Source organism: Centrocercus urophasianus, unplaced genomic scaffold (assembly GCF_019232065.1).
Source record: "Centrocercus urophasianus isolate 14NV4802_14NV808 unplaced genomic scaffold, USGS_Curo_1.0 seq_35, whole genome shotgun sequence".
Lineage (NCBI taxonomy): Eukaryota > Metazoa > Chordata > Aves > Galliformes > Phasianidae > Centrocercus > Centrocercus urophasianus.
Genome location: NW_024884922.1, coordinates 931730 through 949658, shown reverse-complemented (window position 1 = coordinate 949658; position 17929 = coordinate 931730). Strand labels below are relative to the sequence as shown.

At 49.5% G+C, this 17929-nt stretch overlaps 1 protein-coding gene across 1 annotated transcript in view; it reads left to right on the top strand.

The window, feature by feature from the left end:
• Positions 1-17344: 17344 nt before the first annotated feature.
• The window catches only part of UBE2R2 (ubiquitin conjugating enzyme E2 R2), a gene marked incomplete at its 3' end in the record, with an annotated part of 49603 nt that continues 49018 nt past the window's right edge, over positions 17345-17929 (top strand). Inside the window, exon 1 of the mRNA XM_042831130.1 lies at positions 17345-17564. Coding sequence (XP_042687064.1) covers positions 17388-17564 — 177 coding nt within the window. The remainder of the gene's footprint in view (positions 17565-17929) is intronic.

Below are 17929 nucleotides of genomic sequence, written 5' to 3'. Positions count from 1 at the left end.
CACCACCCGCTCTGCCAGCGGCGCCACGCCGCCCTCCCATTGGCTCTCATTCCGCGGCGCAAGGCTTCCGATTGGCTGCGTGGCGCTTCTCACCCCGCCTACGGGGCCGCCGAGATTGATTGGGAGGAGTCTTCTGTCGCTTTGCGGCAGGTAGTGCCGGGAGTGCTTTGCGGCAGCGACCTCTGATGTGTTCACAAGAAGGCGTGGTGTGAAGGAGCCTGGACAAAGCGAGGTGCTGCGTAGTGAATGCACTGTTAATAATCCCAATTGCACTGCCTTATGTACAATTTGCAATAAAACACCGTGCCAACACATGTAGTCCTAGGGACATGTACCACCAGAAGTGTGGCAGGGGCAGGTGTACTCCTAGGTTGTCTGCAGCCCTGAAACCTCGTGCCTCTCCAGAGCTGAAGTTATTTCAGAACTGGATTTTCTGTAGTTTGATGAGACTTCATCTTGGCATGTGAGAGATCTGTTCCAAACTTCCAGGCAGAAAAGCCAAGCCCTTCCTTTCAAACGCTGGCCTGAAACAGACTTCAACCCACCCTGAAACAGAATCATGGAATGGCTCAGTTTGGAAGCAACTTAATGGGCCTGATCCCCTGGTTGACCTTTAATTGGTCCATGATGGTTCCCGAGATTATTTGTTCCATAACCTTCCCAGGCACCAAGGTGAGACTGATAGGCCTGTAGCTACCAGGATTATCTTTCTGGCCCTTTTTGAAGATGGGCCTCACATTTGCCAGTTTCCAATCCACCGGGACATCCCCGGTTAGCCAGGACTGCCAAAAAATGATGGACAGTGGCTTGGCAATCACATCTGCCAACTCCTTCAGCACTCTAGGATGCAATCCATCTGGTCCCACGGACTTGTAAGCATCCAGCTTTTGCAGCAGGTGCAAAACTATCTCATCATGGATCATGAAGGGCTTATTCTGTTCCCTATCCCTATCTACCAACGCAGGGGGCTGTGTTCCCAGGGAGTAACAAGTCTTACTATGAAAGACTCAGGCAAAGAAGGCATTAAGTACCTCAGCCTTATCCCTATCCTTGGTGACCAGGTTGCCCTTGGCATGCAACAAGGGATGGAGATTCTCCCTAGCTTTCCTTTTGCTATTAATGTGTTTATAAAAGCATATACTGTTTTCCTTTACCTTAGTGGCCAAGCTCAGTTCTAACTGCGCTTTGGCTTTTCTAATTTTCTCCCTGCACAGCTTCACTACATACCAGTAATCCTCATAAGTAGCTTGCCCACTCTTCCAGAGACCATAAACTTTCCTTTTGTTCTTGAGTTCCAGCCAAAGGTCTCCGTTCAGCCAGCCCAGCCTCCTTGCCCATCAGCTCATCTTCCATGACATGGGGATGATCAGGTTCTGCACCTTTAAAACTATTTCCTTAAAATATTCCCAGTTTATTCCAGTTACACCTCCACCCCCCTTTGTACCTACTTTAAAGCCCTCTGAATGAATCTAGCCAACTCCTGTCCTAAGACCCCTCTTGACTGGTGGGAGAAGCCACTCCTATCAGCTGCTAGCCAGCCCAGTCTCATGTAAACAGAACCAAGGTCAAAAAACCCCTGCCAGGCCCACCAAGCACTGAGCCAGGTATTAAGCTGTTGGCCCATTATATTGAGTCCCTCATTATTCCTTATAGCTGGAGGGATAGAGGAGAACACAACTTGTGCTCCTGGAGATGTGCTCCAGCCCTGATGGCACACCCCTGGACTTACCCCATCAGCTCTGCGTTCTTACTGTACTGGAAGGCCCCAGACCTGGATGCAGTACTCCAGATGAAGCTTCATAAGGCTAGAGCAGAGCATTTTCCAAAATTCCAGCAGCTCAGTGCCGTGCCCGCTGCCCTGGGCAGGCCGTTCTGTGCCCACCGCCCTGTGGTGCAGACCCTTTCCCTCACCCCCAGCCGCCCTCCCCTGTCCATGCCGTTCCCTGTCGCTGTCACACAGAGCAGAGCTCAGCGCTGCCCTCCGCTCCTTGAGGAGCTGCAGCCGCCATCAGGCTTCCCTCAGCTCCTTTGCTCTGGGCCCAGCACACTCCGGGCACTCAGCCACTCCCCCAGACTCTTCACCACTACTGTAACCCTCCTTTGGATGCTAGTATTTTTCTGTACTCGTGAGAGTTAAAACTGTGTTGTTTTTGGATTTTTTTTCCCTACCTCTCATACCAGCTAGGGTATGTTTAGATAAACAGATAAGCAGATAGTGAGAAGCTCAACTGTCGAGATTAGGAAAATGGATGGGACAAACACAATAAATGAGTAAACACCTAGAAGATTGTGGACCTAGAGTACGCAATTAAGGAGGAAACAGGAGGAATTCTTGGAGTCAGTGGATAGGGGGTCTAAGGTTGTCCTGTGTTTTTGGTTGTGCACACCTGCCTGTAGAATGCCTGACATACAATCACAAAGTAAAACTTTTCTTTTTTCGCGTACTGTGTCTTCCAAACCTACACTCAGTGCTGGATGTAGAGCAGAGCTCTGGTGTCTCCACCTGGTGGCAGTGCTGGGCCTGATGCACCACCCTAAGGTTGGCTCTCTGGGCCTTTTAACATGGCGCCTTTGCACATGCAACTCCAGATCTCAGGTTCAGCCAGGCTCATCTGAGTTGCAGGGGTACTTAAAGGCCAACTCTATATGCAAACCCTTATGGAACGTCAAAGATCTGGCATTCAGATGATTTTGGTTCTGTTTCCGGCTCTTTGAATGCTTGTCCACAGGAATGTCACCTGAGCAACGCTCACTCAAGCACGCCTCCAGCACCGCCCGCGCCCTGCCTACAATCCCGTCGCGCCTCTCACGGCCGCCTGGGGACCCCCGCCCGTAAATGCCCCGCCCCTCCCGAGCCTCGCCCACCCACTCAGACTCCGCCCGGCGCCGCCCCTCCTGTCGTGAGCCGCCCGGGGAGGGACGGGGTGGGGTGCGCGGTGGGAAAGGTTGGAGAAAAGGGTGAGGACGGGGTAGGGAAGTAAAGATGGGGTTAAGGACAAAGATGGGAATAGGACAGGGACTGGGGACCAATAATAGAGTCGGGGACAGGGAGTGGGGATGGAGATTGGAAGTGGGTGGGGATGGGGAAGGACAAACAGGGGGATTGGGGACAGCTTGAGACAGGGCTGGGGACAGTCAGAAGGATGGGGTGGGACAGAGGTGGGCACATAGACAGGGCTGGGGACAGGAAAGAGAGCCCATGGGAACGCCCTCACCCCCATTACACATGCAGCCACGCCCCAAAGCCCACCACGGGGCAGCAGTGTCAGCGCATTGCCAGGCTCTGATCCTAGGGCCACCAGCAGAGGGTGAACACCCTGATGCCACCCCCACACTGATGTGGCCACAGCATCTCAGGACTACTAGAGATGGGTGGCTGGGGTGGATATGGTGCTTCCACCTGTATTAAGAGCACTAAAAGAGAAAGGGGGGATGGCAGATTGTGGGTACATGTTGTGTGACAGTGGGTGACAATGTGTGGCAATGTGACAGAGGGGTGTTGATGCCCTCAATTGAGTGCCACTCACTGTGAAGAGCTTCTGTGTCACTCAGAAATGGAGACACGTGGTTCTGTGGAAGGGTCTGGCATCCCAATCCCTGCAGTAGTACATGTCCTCACCCCCAGAATGATGTCCCCTCTGCAGTGACACTCATGCCATGCAGTTGATGCTCAGTTTGAGTGTCATCACCCTGGATTGGCCTCAGTTATGCTTGTCCCCTCAGCATTGATGACACAAATGCCATTTGTCCATGTGCACGTGTTTCCCTGCACTCCATCAGATCCCAACATCACCTGCAAGGAACGACTTTCCAGCTAGAGCGGATGTTTGACTCCAAGCCAATTTTGCAAGTAATTATTGTGGACAGGCCCTGTGACTGCCAAGTGTGAATTATGGCATCAGCTCCTACCTCAGCAGGAATTCATCCTCAGCACTCCTGAAAGAAACAGTCTCCTTCCTCCATTCTCTCCCAGTCATGACGTGCCAAGGTTCCATGCTCCAGCTCAGCTCCTTTCCTAAATTTCCCATTCACTGTGTCCCAACCCCAAAGTGTCATGAGCACTGCCCAACACCATCAGCTGTTATGGGTATGCCCATGGGGTCAGGTTCCCCCCTGCTTCAGGGTGAGGGTGATTACAACCCAGCTCAGGATTTTTAGGAAGGCAAGTAGAACTTGTTGGGTCATTGCTACCCACAAGGTCACACCCCTAAGCTGCTCAAGAGCAACAGGAGACTAGGGACGTAGCCACCAGGGAAGGTGGATAACAAGGTTGCCCATGGGCATCAGTGGTGCGAGCCCATTGGCATTCCCCAGCCCCTAGGGGCTTCCTTTTGGAGACACACACACTGCCACATGCGCATACATATACATATGTACACGTATACACTTACATATGTGCACACACATGCTGTCCCAGAGTGGCCTGGCCGGCCCCACAGCAGTGCCAGTGATGCCTTCCCCACAACAGGCTATTTAACAAACTGTTTCAGCACCAGCAAGTCATTAATTATGCCCCATCCTAACATGCTAATACTAATAATCATCATAAGAAATTACTTCCTTAGTATGCCACTTCCCCTGTCCACCCTCACAAGTGCTGCTCACCTCACACCACTGCCCCAAGCCCAAAAAGACGTGGGATCCCATGTTAGGCTGTGCTGCAGCCCAACACCCAGACAGCACCACGACTGGCAGGGATCCTTCCCCTGGCTTCATCTCCAGGAGCTCAGGGCTTTCCAGCCTAGGTGACGCCATTCCCAGAGTGATGCCAGCATCTCCTTGGCACAGCATCCCTGAGCTTTTCTAAGGGGTGCAGGCAGACAAAGAGCCAGAATCGGCACACCCCTAGGGAAATCCAGATGCTATGCAGATGCTGTAGTCAGTATGGCATCTTACAAATGACAGAACTTCACAAAATAAAGTTTGTAGTTCCTTAAAAACTTCTAGAGGGCACTAAAGAAACCACAACACAGTGGTTTAGTAGCCACTGGCTACTGTCATTTGTCCTTGGCCAAATCACCCAAATACGTGACCTGACCCCAAATCCCAGAAATTATACAGCCACCACCCTTCCTGGGGCAACCTCATCTCTTTGTTCCATGCAAATAGAAACTGCACTGGGGTACTGAGCAGGGAGCAGGGTGTCTGGATGGGCTGAGACCCAGTGGCAGCATCACTTGCAGATGTCCCACATTTCCCACATGCAAAACCGGCTCCATACCTGAGTTTTGCATCCATTTGTGGCCCCCTTGATCACCCCATGGCCACAGAAAGTCACAACCCAGCCACACAAGGGCTGGGCACTTCTGGCCGTGACTGTCCCATACCTGATCTATGCAAGCTAGAAGACAAAAAGTCCAGAGCACAGTAGTGTTTGGCTCCTGGTTCTGATGTAGATTTTGCCCAGGTCACCCAGTCCCAGGTCACCCAGTCCCAGGTCCTGCTTGAGTGATAGGCTGAAGGACTCACGTCCCTGTAGGAGGACAAGTTGCAGATCCTCTGCTGTGTCTCACCAGCACCAACCACCGCTGATGGCATGGCAGGACTATGACCTGCTTCATAGCACTGGGTCCAGGAGATCCCACAACATCCAGAACCCCCCCTGAGGTGGACCATGCTCCAGGAGACTGCATTATATGTTCCTCCTATATAAAAACAACAAAGAAGCCTAAATGTCAAAAATCCAAAGACGACCAATCCATAATTGTTGGAGAGGAAAAAGAAAGGCTAATCATGACTATTCAAAGCCAGCAGCTCCAACAGCTTTATCACAAAACTTGGATGATCAGAATTGCACAAAGAACGGAAGGAAAGTTCTCATTTCATAGCACGCCAGCAGCATCTATCTGCTTTTAAATCACCAGTTTGCTTTTTGCATAAATGGGTTTGTGTCCTTGTTTTTATTTTCTGCCTGCTTTTGGCTTGCTCTCTGTGACAGGCTAGAGAGTGAGCCTGACTGATTTCCCTGCTGTTGCTGTGGGCTGTACACATAGCAACAAGGAGGAAAAACCCTTTTCCCTTTTTTTTTTTTTTTTCCCTGATCCTAAGAAACGACCTGCAGCCTCCAAAAATCACACCAAGGGACAGAAGGGACCTACAGAGCTCTGATCCCTCTTGTTTTGCCATAGTGCAGAGCTTTGTTGGTTACACTTTTTTTGTCACGATACCATCAAAACAGCCCTTGGCAATCTCCCTATAGCAGAATATTGCTCCATTTTCCAAAACAAAGAGATAATTCAATCTCTATGGCAGCTCCTGGGAGATGGTGGAGATAATTAGGAAGATGAAATGCAGTTCTTATTTACCATGGCTTAAACCTGCCAGTCCCAGGGCACTCAGTGATGCACACCTACAACATTCCCTCCCTCATTTTGTGTGGTGATATTTTGGGGCTGGAGTGGGCAAATGGTGCTGAACTGGGGTGAATGGTGCTAGAAAAGGGATCACCTTGGCAATACAGAAAAACATCAACAGGGTGAGGAAGATGCTGATGACTTGATTCATTGAAAGCATGCTTGGTTCAGATTTAACAGCTCTGGCTCTTTTCATCACATTCCTATTTCTCTGTAGTCCTTCAAGACCACTGTGGTCCATCCTTTTTGCTCACCAGATAGAGAAACTGAGACACAGCAGTGGCAGGGATTGCCAGGGTGCATGAGAGCTGAGCCAGGGCTGGCACAGGTGGTCAGGCAGCTCACTTGCAGCTCGCATTCTGCTCTCACCTCCCACAGAAACAGAGATGATACAGCTATGCTGTTATCCCTGCCAGATTCTTCTCTGCTTTGAGCTTTGAATCCACAGAGCAGCTTCACCCTCAGGTGCAGACAATTTAGAGATGTGCTGTGGGAGCAGCAGCTCAGCTGGGAGGAGAAGAACCTAAGGCAGTCACTCCACTGCAAGGGAGATTGTGGAGTGTGCTGAACTGCATTAGCAGCTGCAGGAGACTATACACAAGAGGGTGCTAGTAGAAACCAGGTCTCAAAGCTCGGCCTCCCAGGAGCATCTTGCAGAAGTGAACAGGTACCACTGTTCTCTGTACTCTCCAGTCATTTCAGTATTCCCTTGCCTTCCCAGTGCCCATTGTATGCCAACACAAAGAGACAGTATCCAGTATTACAGTCTGGGTTAGGGCAGCAGCATCCAAAGGAGAAAATAAAGGCAGGGATAATTTGAAGTTACCTGGGTGGTGACATCTACTTTGAGACATTTTCTCTTTATTTGTCTTTTAGACTATCTGGGGGTGGGAGTGGGGGGTGCACACAAGACTCATGATCCTTATTATAAAAGGGATGGAGACAAAAGAGAAGCCATCTCCAGGTGATCTTAACACCTTAAGGTCTCAGCATCCATAGAAGGATCAGCTGTGCAGGCTGACTCTCCTGTTCACAAAAGATATGCATGGGAAAGGTTATGGAAGAGTCTGTAAAATACTGAGGGGCAGAAAACAGTTGTGTAGTACAGGGCTGGTCATCATCTCCTCCAACGTAAGGATGAGGGCATCAAAAAGGTGGCAGGATCAAAACAAACCAAAGGAAATGATTCTGCACCCAAACAGGTCATTAGACTGGTCAGCTATTTGCCACAGGATGTTGCAAATGCTTAAAATTTACCCAGCTTCAAAAATAACCATACAAATTCCTGGCAGAAAAAATCTACTAAAGACTTTTACATACAAAGACATACATGACTCAGGGAGAGAAGCATCACATCTTCTAACATCCTTTCATAGTTGTCAAAAGGTGGACTTTCACAAAGAGAGGCACTGGGTTTGACAGACTATTTCAGCATTCAATAAAAGGAAGATGTTCCAGGACTGCTTGTGATTTCCTTTTCTCTGCACTCACCATTGCAAATCCCTCTTTGTGCTGTAAGAGGAGATGGGATCAGTTAACTACAGGCAGTAAAGTGGTCCCAGTTTCCCAATACTGAAACACCACATTGGTCATGATAAGTTTGTTATCCAGCTGTGTGGATGCACTCTTGGAGCTTAGCCCAGAACTGAGGCACAGAGCCTGCTGGGATCAGAGCACAATCAGGTGAAGCGTTCCCAAATAAAAAGGGCATGCAGACAGAGAGAGATGCTCTATAAAGAGCTGGAAGAGCAAAGGTGCTGAGGGATGAGGGACACTGACATGCACCAGCAAAACTCAAAGCCCTGGCAGTTTCAGGTCCAGAACTTCAGGATATTTTCTGTCTGCAGAGCTGGGCAACCATCTCTGGAAGGCACGCGTGAGTGGGGAGAGGAGATAGCACCTGCTGGGAGCCGTGTGTTCTGGCTGCCAAGATAGAGCAGCATGGGTATCGCTTGTTGCAGAAGCTTGATAGAGCACCAGCTGCTGAGGTGCCGAGCCTGAAGGCCATGAGATAGCACAAGGAGAGGAGATCTAGCTCTGACCTGGCCATGAGAAATTCCAAATCTCCCCTCTTGTTCCTGTAGTGTGGAACAAAATGAGTAGGATCAAGGACAAGACAGAATAGGACAGAATAGAACTCAACAGAGTAGAATAAACTTAGTTTGTTGTGGGCCTTCAAAGATAATTGAGTCCAAGTGCCTGACCACTTCAGGGCTAATCAAAAATTAAAGCCTGTTACTCAGAACATCATCCAAAAACCTCCTGAGCACTGACAGGCTTGGGGCATCAACCACCTTGAGAGGAAGCATGTTTCAATGTCTAATGACCCTCACAGAAAAAAAAAAAAAAAAAAGGGGAAGTGTTTTATGCAATTAATGAACACCCAAGCAGGTCTAGTCCAGTTCAGGCTTCCCCAGATCTCTGGCAGAGAGCCTTGAGGTCTCTGATCTCTCTATAGCCATCTCTAATGTCAGTAAAATGCTGTCAGCCACACTGCCAGCGTGGTAGCCAAAAAACCAGGTGGCAAATGTCCCATCCATGCTGACATTCAAGATCAGGCTGGACCAGGCTCTGAGCACCATAAGCTCTGAGCTGTAGATGCTCCTACTCATTGCAGTGGAGCTGGTCTAGATGGACTAGTCCAAACTCTCCACCAAACTCTGTACCAAACTCTCCCTTCTAATTTCCATTGTTCATAACACTGTTCAGGTAAATGAAAATACGGCTCACTCCAGAGAAAAACTCTGCATTTCTGAGTCTGAGCCAGTGCTGTGCTGCCAAGGGAAGCATCTGAGTGCCCTGGCAATGCTCACCATGCTACTCTTAAAGAGGAAAACAAAGTCAGAAATTTACTAAAAATGGATGCCAAGAGAAAATCACACTTGTGACCAAGAAAAGAATTTATCCAATTTCTGTGGCCTTCACACTATTTTTAACGCTTCTTTGCAGTAGGAGAAATTTGCTCAGTACATAGTGCTTGCTGCTCCATGCAATTCTCTGTCTCCAAACCTCTACGCCTTTCATACAAGAGGGAAACATGTAATACTTGCTTTTTGGGATCCTTTTTGTGTGGAGGGGGAACGGCCAGAAATGCAGCATAGGAAGTTCGGCACAAATGTGCACAGGAACTTCTTTACAGTGAGGTGACGGAGCACTGGAACAGGCTGCCCAGGGAGGTGGTGGAGTCTCCTTCTCTGGAGATGTTCCAGACCTGCCTGGATGCCGACCTGTGCGACCTGCTGTAGGGAACCTGCTTTGGCAGGGGGTTGGACTCGATGATCTCTGGAGGTCCCTTCCAACCCCTACAATTCTGTGATTCTGTGATCCTTCCCACCAGCCAGCAAGTACATTCAGAGGTGTTTTATTTTCCCTAGGGCAAGAGCAAAGAAAGGTCCTCTGATGGTCTTGGAGATAAGGGCAGCATGAACCAGCCAGAACTGGGCTGCAGTCAGCTTACCCAGCTGAATGCCTCCTGCAGCCCTGGGAAATCCATCAGCCAACGTAACTGCATCCCAGCCTCTACTGGAGACAAGAACAAGGAAATTTTGTCTTACACCAGTTAGGCTGCAGAAATGAGAGTCCTGATGCAAAAGTTTGGGGTGACTTCTAAGCTTCCTCCCTCCAAATCATATAACAAACCCAAACGAAATAAAATCCTCCAGCTGATAGTTTCAGCAGCATCAGAGCCTTCCCCCCACCTTCAACAGGAATGTGCTTCTGCAGAGGGGACCAGTCCTAGTGAGCACCTTGGTGCAAGCATGCAGGTCAGTGCTAGCTCCCTCTGTGCTCTGCCAGACTTTAAGCACACAACCAGTGTTCAGAGAAGGGAAGGTCTCCTCCTGCAGAGGAGCTGGAGGAGCACATCCTGCTGAGATGTGCTAAGTGGGTTATGGACATGGGATGAGCAAATCCGCCATGAACTGAGAGCTTTGCGTTGTGCAACCAAAGGGTTTCCTGCAGGATAGAGTATCACAAGGACAATTAATGGAAACAATCTGGCTAAAAAACAAGTCTGAAGAAGATTTAACTGATCCTAGGAGTAGCTGTAGTTGGAGAGTGGCATAACCAGGGTGTTCCCAAGGTCTGCAAGAGACCAAGAAGGCTGATGGAGAAAGGGGGACCAACAAGGAGTGGCTGGAGGAAATATGAGGTGTATGGAAGCTGGTGGAGACAAGGGACAGGACTTCAGCTCCTGACCTTGAAAGCTGGCACTAAGGCTCATGTCCCTGCATGGTCTCTTCAGAAAGGTGTGTGAGCACTGCTCTGCCATCAGTACAAAGCTGGAGTGTTTAGGCCTTGTAAGATCAGACCAGTGATTTTCTAGTTGATTTTTTAGACCCCTTAGAAGCTCTTTGCAAATTTCCAAAGAACTGAAGTCCCTGGCATGAAGATGACCTAACCATTCATTACGTTCAGGTCAGGTAGTGAAGCTTCTCCAGACTTGTTTGCCTGTCTACAAAATTTGCATAAATTACCTGCATGGTGATTCAGGCTCCAGCAGGAACATTCGGCCTCCTCCCAGCCACGCGTGGACACACAGAGCAGAGCGCAAGGCTGCTGCAGCAGTTCTTCCCGTTTATCCAGCCCATTGCTTCTGAGCAGGGCTTCACGCACACTACTGTGTTTTCCAGAGCTTAGAGCCTGCTCATATGCATGGATGAGTGAGATATTTTATCTGTCACACAAGCTCTGCAAACATTTTTGGAGGAATATCTCATTTTAGGAAGCTGGAGGTGGAGACTCAAAGGGAAAATCTTGTGTCTCATCTCTGGACCTTCTCACCCAAAGCCACCCAAGCCTCTCACTTGTTTCTGGAGCTCAATGGTTACAGTGCAGTGCTGTTTCTTCCTTCTGAATCTGTTCATGATTGTTGTGATAATGATTGTGGAGAAGTCAAAAGGTCCTGGGCAGGACCTGAACTGTCCATCTTCAGCTCCAGGAGCAGTGTGAGTCCCAGAAGCGCTTTCTTCTCTTGCTTGATTGCTTTTTGCATTGTTTCAGGATGCTCTGATGATTGTCAAAGGAACATTTATCTCTGATGTATGCATTATCATAGAATTATATATTATCATAATTATATATTATAATTCATACCATGGAACGGCTTAGGTTGGAAGGAACTTAAAAGATCATCCAGCTGCAACTCCCTGCTCAGAAGAGGGTTGCTCCTCTCACATCAGGCTGCCCATAGCCCATCCAATCTGGCCTGCTCATGTCTCTTTTGTACCTCCATACCCACCTCTCTAACCTCCTGCTGCCATCTGCTCTAAGCTCTCCATTCAGCAAAGTGTGAATGACCAAGCAGAAGCTATGGTATCTTCAAAGAAAAACAGAGGTCAGCAAAGTGTGAATGACCAAGCAGAAGCTATGGTATCTTCAAAGAGGTCGCCAGCAGGATTTCTGGGTTATTGGGGTGTATTGCCATGCTCTGTCACAGGCAGGAGACTGCTGCTGTTTTGAAGATGAACACAGGGTCTGATGCACACAGCTGCCCCATGGGCTCTGGCCCCTGTCACTCCTCTCCCAGCACGTGCCCTGCCCGAGGATAGGGGCAGTTGGAAGGTCCAGCCCAGTAGTTACGCGTTCTGAAAGAAAGTCATCCTTCCCCAAATAAACTACACCACCTGTCTTCAACATGTAAACTAGATTGCATGGACATCTCAGGTACATTCCATCAACAAAGTGATACATTCTCCCAGATGGAGACAGAAATCAGATCAGGAACCTCTGTGGACCACGTCATGTGCCACCACAGCTAGAGGGCTGTTCCTGCAGCCAGCAGGTCCCACAGGCTCAAAGTGCACCGAGCCCAGAACAGGAGGTGTAAGAAGACCTGAACAGTGGGTTACACAAACTGTTTGGAAATACAAACCACAGTCTGACAGGTATAAGGTCACCACCATCGTGCCCCTGGGCCCTGGAATCACAACATATATAAATATGCTATGAAATATAATGCTATGAAATAGCATTGTAATGTGTTTATAATTTATTCATCAGCTGAATGAGCGCAGCAGCAGGCATTTTCATGGCACTCTTTTATCAAACCCCTGTGATGGACTTCATCCTTTTAAAAGAGCAAACTACAGTAAAAAGAAAAATAAAAAGACAAATTTATTCCGTTTAAATTTAAACAAGCAAGAGAAAGAACAAATCAAAATAAAGCTAAAAAACAAAAATAAAAACAACTTTTTTTTTCCTTCATCTTTCTTCTGCTTTGTTCTGAATCTCCCAAACTTTGCATTTCTTTCCTGGTGGCTACTTTGATGCCTGAAGCTTCTGTTAACTCAGATGCTGCCAACTGCCTATCTAAAGCATCTCTTCATCTCTGTGATGAATTCTGCCTAAGGATCTGCTTGTCCCATTTTTAGGTGAAACAGAGACAAAAGCTGAATTGTGATCAGACCTTTACCCTCAGAGGCTCACCGCTGCTTCCCCTCTCCCTATATCCAGTCACTATTTATGTGAGAAATTCGTATTGATTCCCCTCACTAAATGCTTGGTGAGCTTTTGGGGAAATAATTCCTTGGCAGTGAGACCTTAGTGCTTGGGATGAGCTCCATCACCATGGTACTGGGGTACCTCTGGTCTGGGACCAGGGTTTCAGCTGTAAACAGAAGAAATGCTGATGGTGGTAAATATTGGTAGTAGATGGACAGTTGGACTAGATGATACTGGAGGTCTTTTCCAACCTTGTTGATTCTACGATACTTCTCTGTCACTGTTTTCTCCTTGGCAGAGAACACAGTCTGTGATGTATGGTGGGAGATCTGCACCAGCAAGGATGACAGCACTCCAGAGATGGTGTGGAGGAAATACCCACTGCTTGTTCTCCATACAGCATGCATCTTACAGTGTCCAAGCCCACGATGGATTATCAGAGCCACAAGGGTTCTTGCTGATGCCTCATCAGAGCAGAAGATCAGGAGGAGGCAGTACGAAATGAGATGGATTCATCTTTTAGCCTAGGCAGGTCTTATTTCCCAGAGGAAGGAGCAGATGTCTCATCCTCAGAGCCACACAGGAAATAAACTGGATACAGCTCTGCAGAGAATTGTGTGAGATGATTGTGCCCTGAGATCTGAGCAGTGTAGGTGGGACTGGCCCTGTCTTCCCACAGCCTGTCCCCTCGCTCTTCCAGATCGTGGGACAGCAACCCTCCAGTGTGACAGTGATGATGCATTTGCATTTTCAAAGCTCCTGTGGCAGAATTCTGCTGTTGCTAAGCAGAAGAGTTAACTCTCAGTTTGTCATTGTTTATGAATGCAGCACTCAGGAAGAAGGAAAGAGAAGAGGAAGAGATATTAAAAATAGATGAGGAGAACAAAGCAGAAAGGGCTTGAAGTTTTCATCTCATTTTTACATAAACATCATATGGTACCTGAGGTCAGTCCAGTGTACAGCAACCAGCTCTGCACTGGAGTCTGGATTAAGATTACATGCAGCCTTATCTGAGCTGCTGAGATTTCCCCTTACTGGAGCCACACTTTTCCACACCAGATCCTATTTCCTTTTCCAAGCCCAAAGAGCAAAGCAAGTCATTCAGAAAAATAAAAGAAAAAAAAAAAGGAAAATGGAGAAAGAACAATTGTGAGGTGTGTGAGAGCACATCACACTGAAAGAGCAGTGCCATGGCTTCCCAGAGCTCTGTTTGTGTGATGACAGTTTCTACTTTTCTGTGAGAAGGGGATATTTCTATGAAAAGGGAAAAACAAAACAAAACAAAACAAAAAACAAAAAACAGGTTTGAGAAAAAAGAGCAATATTCTCTCTAAAAGCTGTTCTGATTGAAAAATTTCAGCCTGCCCTATTGAATACACCTGGGCTTTCTTTACTTTCTGTCTTGCATGACTACCTCGTTCGTTAACATTCAAGACAGGCAGCAAGCAGAGATAAGAGCCTAATGGCAACAAATTGCTTCTCCCATCTTTCCCAGCATTGGACCAGTTCAGACAAAGCCTTCAGTGAAGGCTAGCCACAATGAAAGGTGAAACTATTACCTTCAAAATAGAGGCAAGCACAATCCTGAAAGGTTTTGGCTTCAACCGGCTGGATCAAACCGAAGGGCTGAGTAAAGCTGTTGTTTCTTCAGCAAGCTGTGACGTCATGTTAATAGTCCGGATAAAGACAGTAGTTATGGTCTAACATCAACAGGGAAGGGCACAGCATAGTGCTCTGGGTTGAATGCTTTCCCACACTCAATAGTGATGAAAGCACAGCACATGGAAGGGCAAATGGAAGTGGACACCGAGGCCTGCATGTCTGGGAATGATGGTGGCCATGGCATTAAACCTAGGTGTTTGGGAGATGAAGATGGTGAGGGTAGAAATGTGAATGGTTTTACTAGGGCTTAGGGAGCAGGTGGGAGCAGGATATTTGGCCTGAGAGGAAGTGGGATGAAGCTAGAAACTCATTGATGGACGGGATGGGACAGAAAGGTATAAGATGGGATGGGATAAACAGAGAAGTGCTTTCTTTGACTGCTGAGAGCCTGGAGCCCTTCCAGATGTGGCCAGCACTGAGGAGGGTGGTCAAACCTGCAGCACAGGCTGCCCCAGCCACACCACACTGCCAGATGCATGACAGGCATCCCATGCATTTAGGAAAGCCCATGGGTCAGGGCACGGAAAAAGGAAGATGGCAGTGTAATGGTTATCCATACTGCTGTCCTCAGGATGGGAAAGCAGTGAGTAGTGATGGAGCAAAGTCAGAGGGGTAAAGGTACACAAGGGTAGAGGGATGGCTGGGTCCAGCTTCGCCACATGGTTGTCTGCTGGTGAGGGCCACTGCCATGTCTAGTAGGATGAAAGCAGCGCCTCTAACTTACGTTTGAAGTGTCCTATGAATCCCATTCCTTATTAAGCAGTATTACAACTGATACTTTTACAGTCTAGATACAGGTCTTGCTTCCAGTTCACAAGTAACGTCCTGCAACAGTGAGTCCAGGGAAGGAACTGTTCTGTGTTACCATTTCCCACTTTGTGGGTTGTCCCTGACTGCTCTGGTCTTTTTAATTAACCTAATCTTTAAAGTAAACACACCTCAATCCCTCTCTATGCAGCAGCATCTCAAGGTCTTTTACCATTTTATTCCTGCACTCCATGTAATCCAATGTCACTGCTGAATTACATGATTTTTACTTCTATTCATCTACAATTTTTTATTTGACCTTAAGCAGAAAGACAGCAAATACTTCACGGAATTACAGAATAGCTTAGGTTGGAAGGGACCTTAAAAATCATCCATTTCCAACCCCCCACCGAATCAGGCTGCTAGGGCCCCATCGTGCCTGGCCTTAAACACCTCCAGGGATGGGGCACCCACAGCTCTCTGGGCAGACTGTGCCAGTGCCTTGCCATCATTTGAATAAAAAAAATTCTTCCTGACATCTAATCTAAATTTCTCCTCTTTTTAAAAGAGCTTAAAGCCTCTTGTCCTATCACTATCAGACCATGTAAAATGTTGGTCCCCCTCCTGCCTGTAAGTTCCCATCAAGTACTGGAATGCCTCAGTAAGGCTTCCCTGCAACCTCCTCTTCTACAGGAACCTCCTCTTCTCCAACTCCCTCAGCCTCTCTTCACACAAGAGGTGCTCCAACCTTTTGAGCATCTTCATGGCCCTCCTCTGGACCCATTTCAACAGCTCCATATCCCTCCTGTGCTGGGAGCCCCAGGCCAGGACACAGTATTGCAGATGGGTCCTTACAAGAGCAGAGCAGAGGGGACAGTCACCTCCGTCCCACTGCTGCCATCCTTCTGTTGATGCAGCCCAGGACACTGCTGGCCTTCGTGGCTGCATGTACACACTGCTGGCTTATGGTTTTCGTCCACAGTGGCCCCAAGGCCTTCTCTGCAGGGCTGCTCTCATTGTGTTGTTCTCCCAGTCTGTACACGTACCTAAGATCGCCCCAACCCAAGTGCAACACTTTGCACCTGGCTTTGTTGAACCTTCAAATAGCATTCTGGGGGATGTGTTAACTAAATCAGAACTCATCACAGCATGTCAGCTATTAAAACTACTGCTGTTACAATCAGATAAACCCTGGCTGGGGCAGGGCTTCCAGCACACGGTGCAGGGCACGCTGTGTGTTCCCATATGTTGACAGGCAGGTGTGTGCCTCAGTGTTTCCAGAAGCGAAACGCAGATTGGTGCCATCTGCAGCCATGTTATGCTGTTTGTCTTCCTTCTGGATCACTGCTTTGTTATTTAATTTGTAAAGACACGCTGCAGAACACCAGCTCACTAGCACCGCCACAGGTCTGTGCTCACAGCTCTAATCGTGCAGGGCGATGCCTGCTCGCCTCTGAAAGCTTTTATTTGTCTCAAGGGGAATGGCAGGAATGAGCCCAACTCCAATTCGTGGCAGCAGCGCTTTGTGCATCTGCGGAGCGCTACGCAAACAGAGCCCGCGTCGGAGCCAACGCTCACAACCGCTATTTCACTGCTGTTCGGCTGTGAGATTGCCAAGGGACGCCGGCTCAGCACAAGCCCACCTTACTGAGGCCTCCGTCTGAAAATGGCTCCCCACCATTAGCCTCCCTACCCTCACAGCTCAGCCAGAGCTACGCCAGGGCGGCAGCTGCCCACCACGACCACAACTGTTGGCTTCTGCAGTCACCGTGCCGATCGGCAGGAAAGGGCAAGAAAGGGCACAACGGGCTGCTCCTTCCCGCGCGAGTGCCGACACGGCCGCCTCCCGCAGAAAGGCCCCAACCTCGCGCACGCAGCCCCGCGCACTACTCGTGGAGCCCACCACGCACAAGATGGCGGCTCTCGTCGGCCGGCGTCGCCCCTTTAAGCCCTCCGGCGGGGGCGTGGCGCCGGCGGTGCGGGGGCGTGGCGTCTCGCGAGAGGGGCGGAGCGATGTGGGCGGGGCGCGGCGCGGCGCGCTGAGGTCAGCGGCGAGCGGGCGCCGTCACAAAAGGAAGTGGCGGCGGCGGCCGTCAGAGTGGGGAGGGGCGGGGGCCCGCGGGGCAGCGCGGCGGCAGCAGCGAAGCAAGCGGAGGCAGGGGTCGGAGCGGCGGGGGCCGCGCCATGGCCCAGCAGCAGATGAGCAGCTCGCAGAAGGCGCTGATGCTGGAGCTGAAGTCGCTGCAGGAGGAGCCGGTGGAAGGCTTCCGCATCACCCTGGTGGACGAGTCCGACCTCTACAACTGGGAGGTGGCGATCTTCGGGCCCCCCAACACCCTCTACGAGGGTGGCTACTTCAAGGTACGGCTCGGCGGCCGAGCCTGCGCCGCGCGGCCTCGCTGCGGGCGGGGGCCGGGGGCTCGGCGAGAGGTCCTGGCTTTGCGGGGGCCCACCGGGCCCTGCCTGCGGCCCCCGGCGCCGGGTGGGCTTCTTCGGGGTTATGATTAACGTTCTCGTTATCCTTCTCTTCTTCCGAACTTCGGAGGGCGGCCACGAGGGTGTTTAGTTTGTGAAGGCAGATACGTGCTTTCAATTCCTCTCAGTTTTCCTGTTCATCCTCCCTCCCACCCCTCCCCCACCCCTCCCCCCCCCCCAAAAAAAAAAAAAAAAAAAAGAAAAAAACTTTTGTGATGGTGGTTTCCTCTCTAGTAAATAGAGAAAAAACA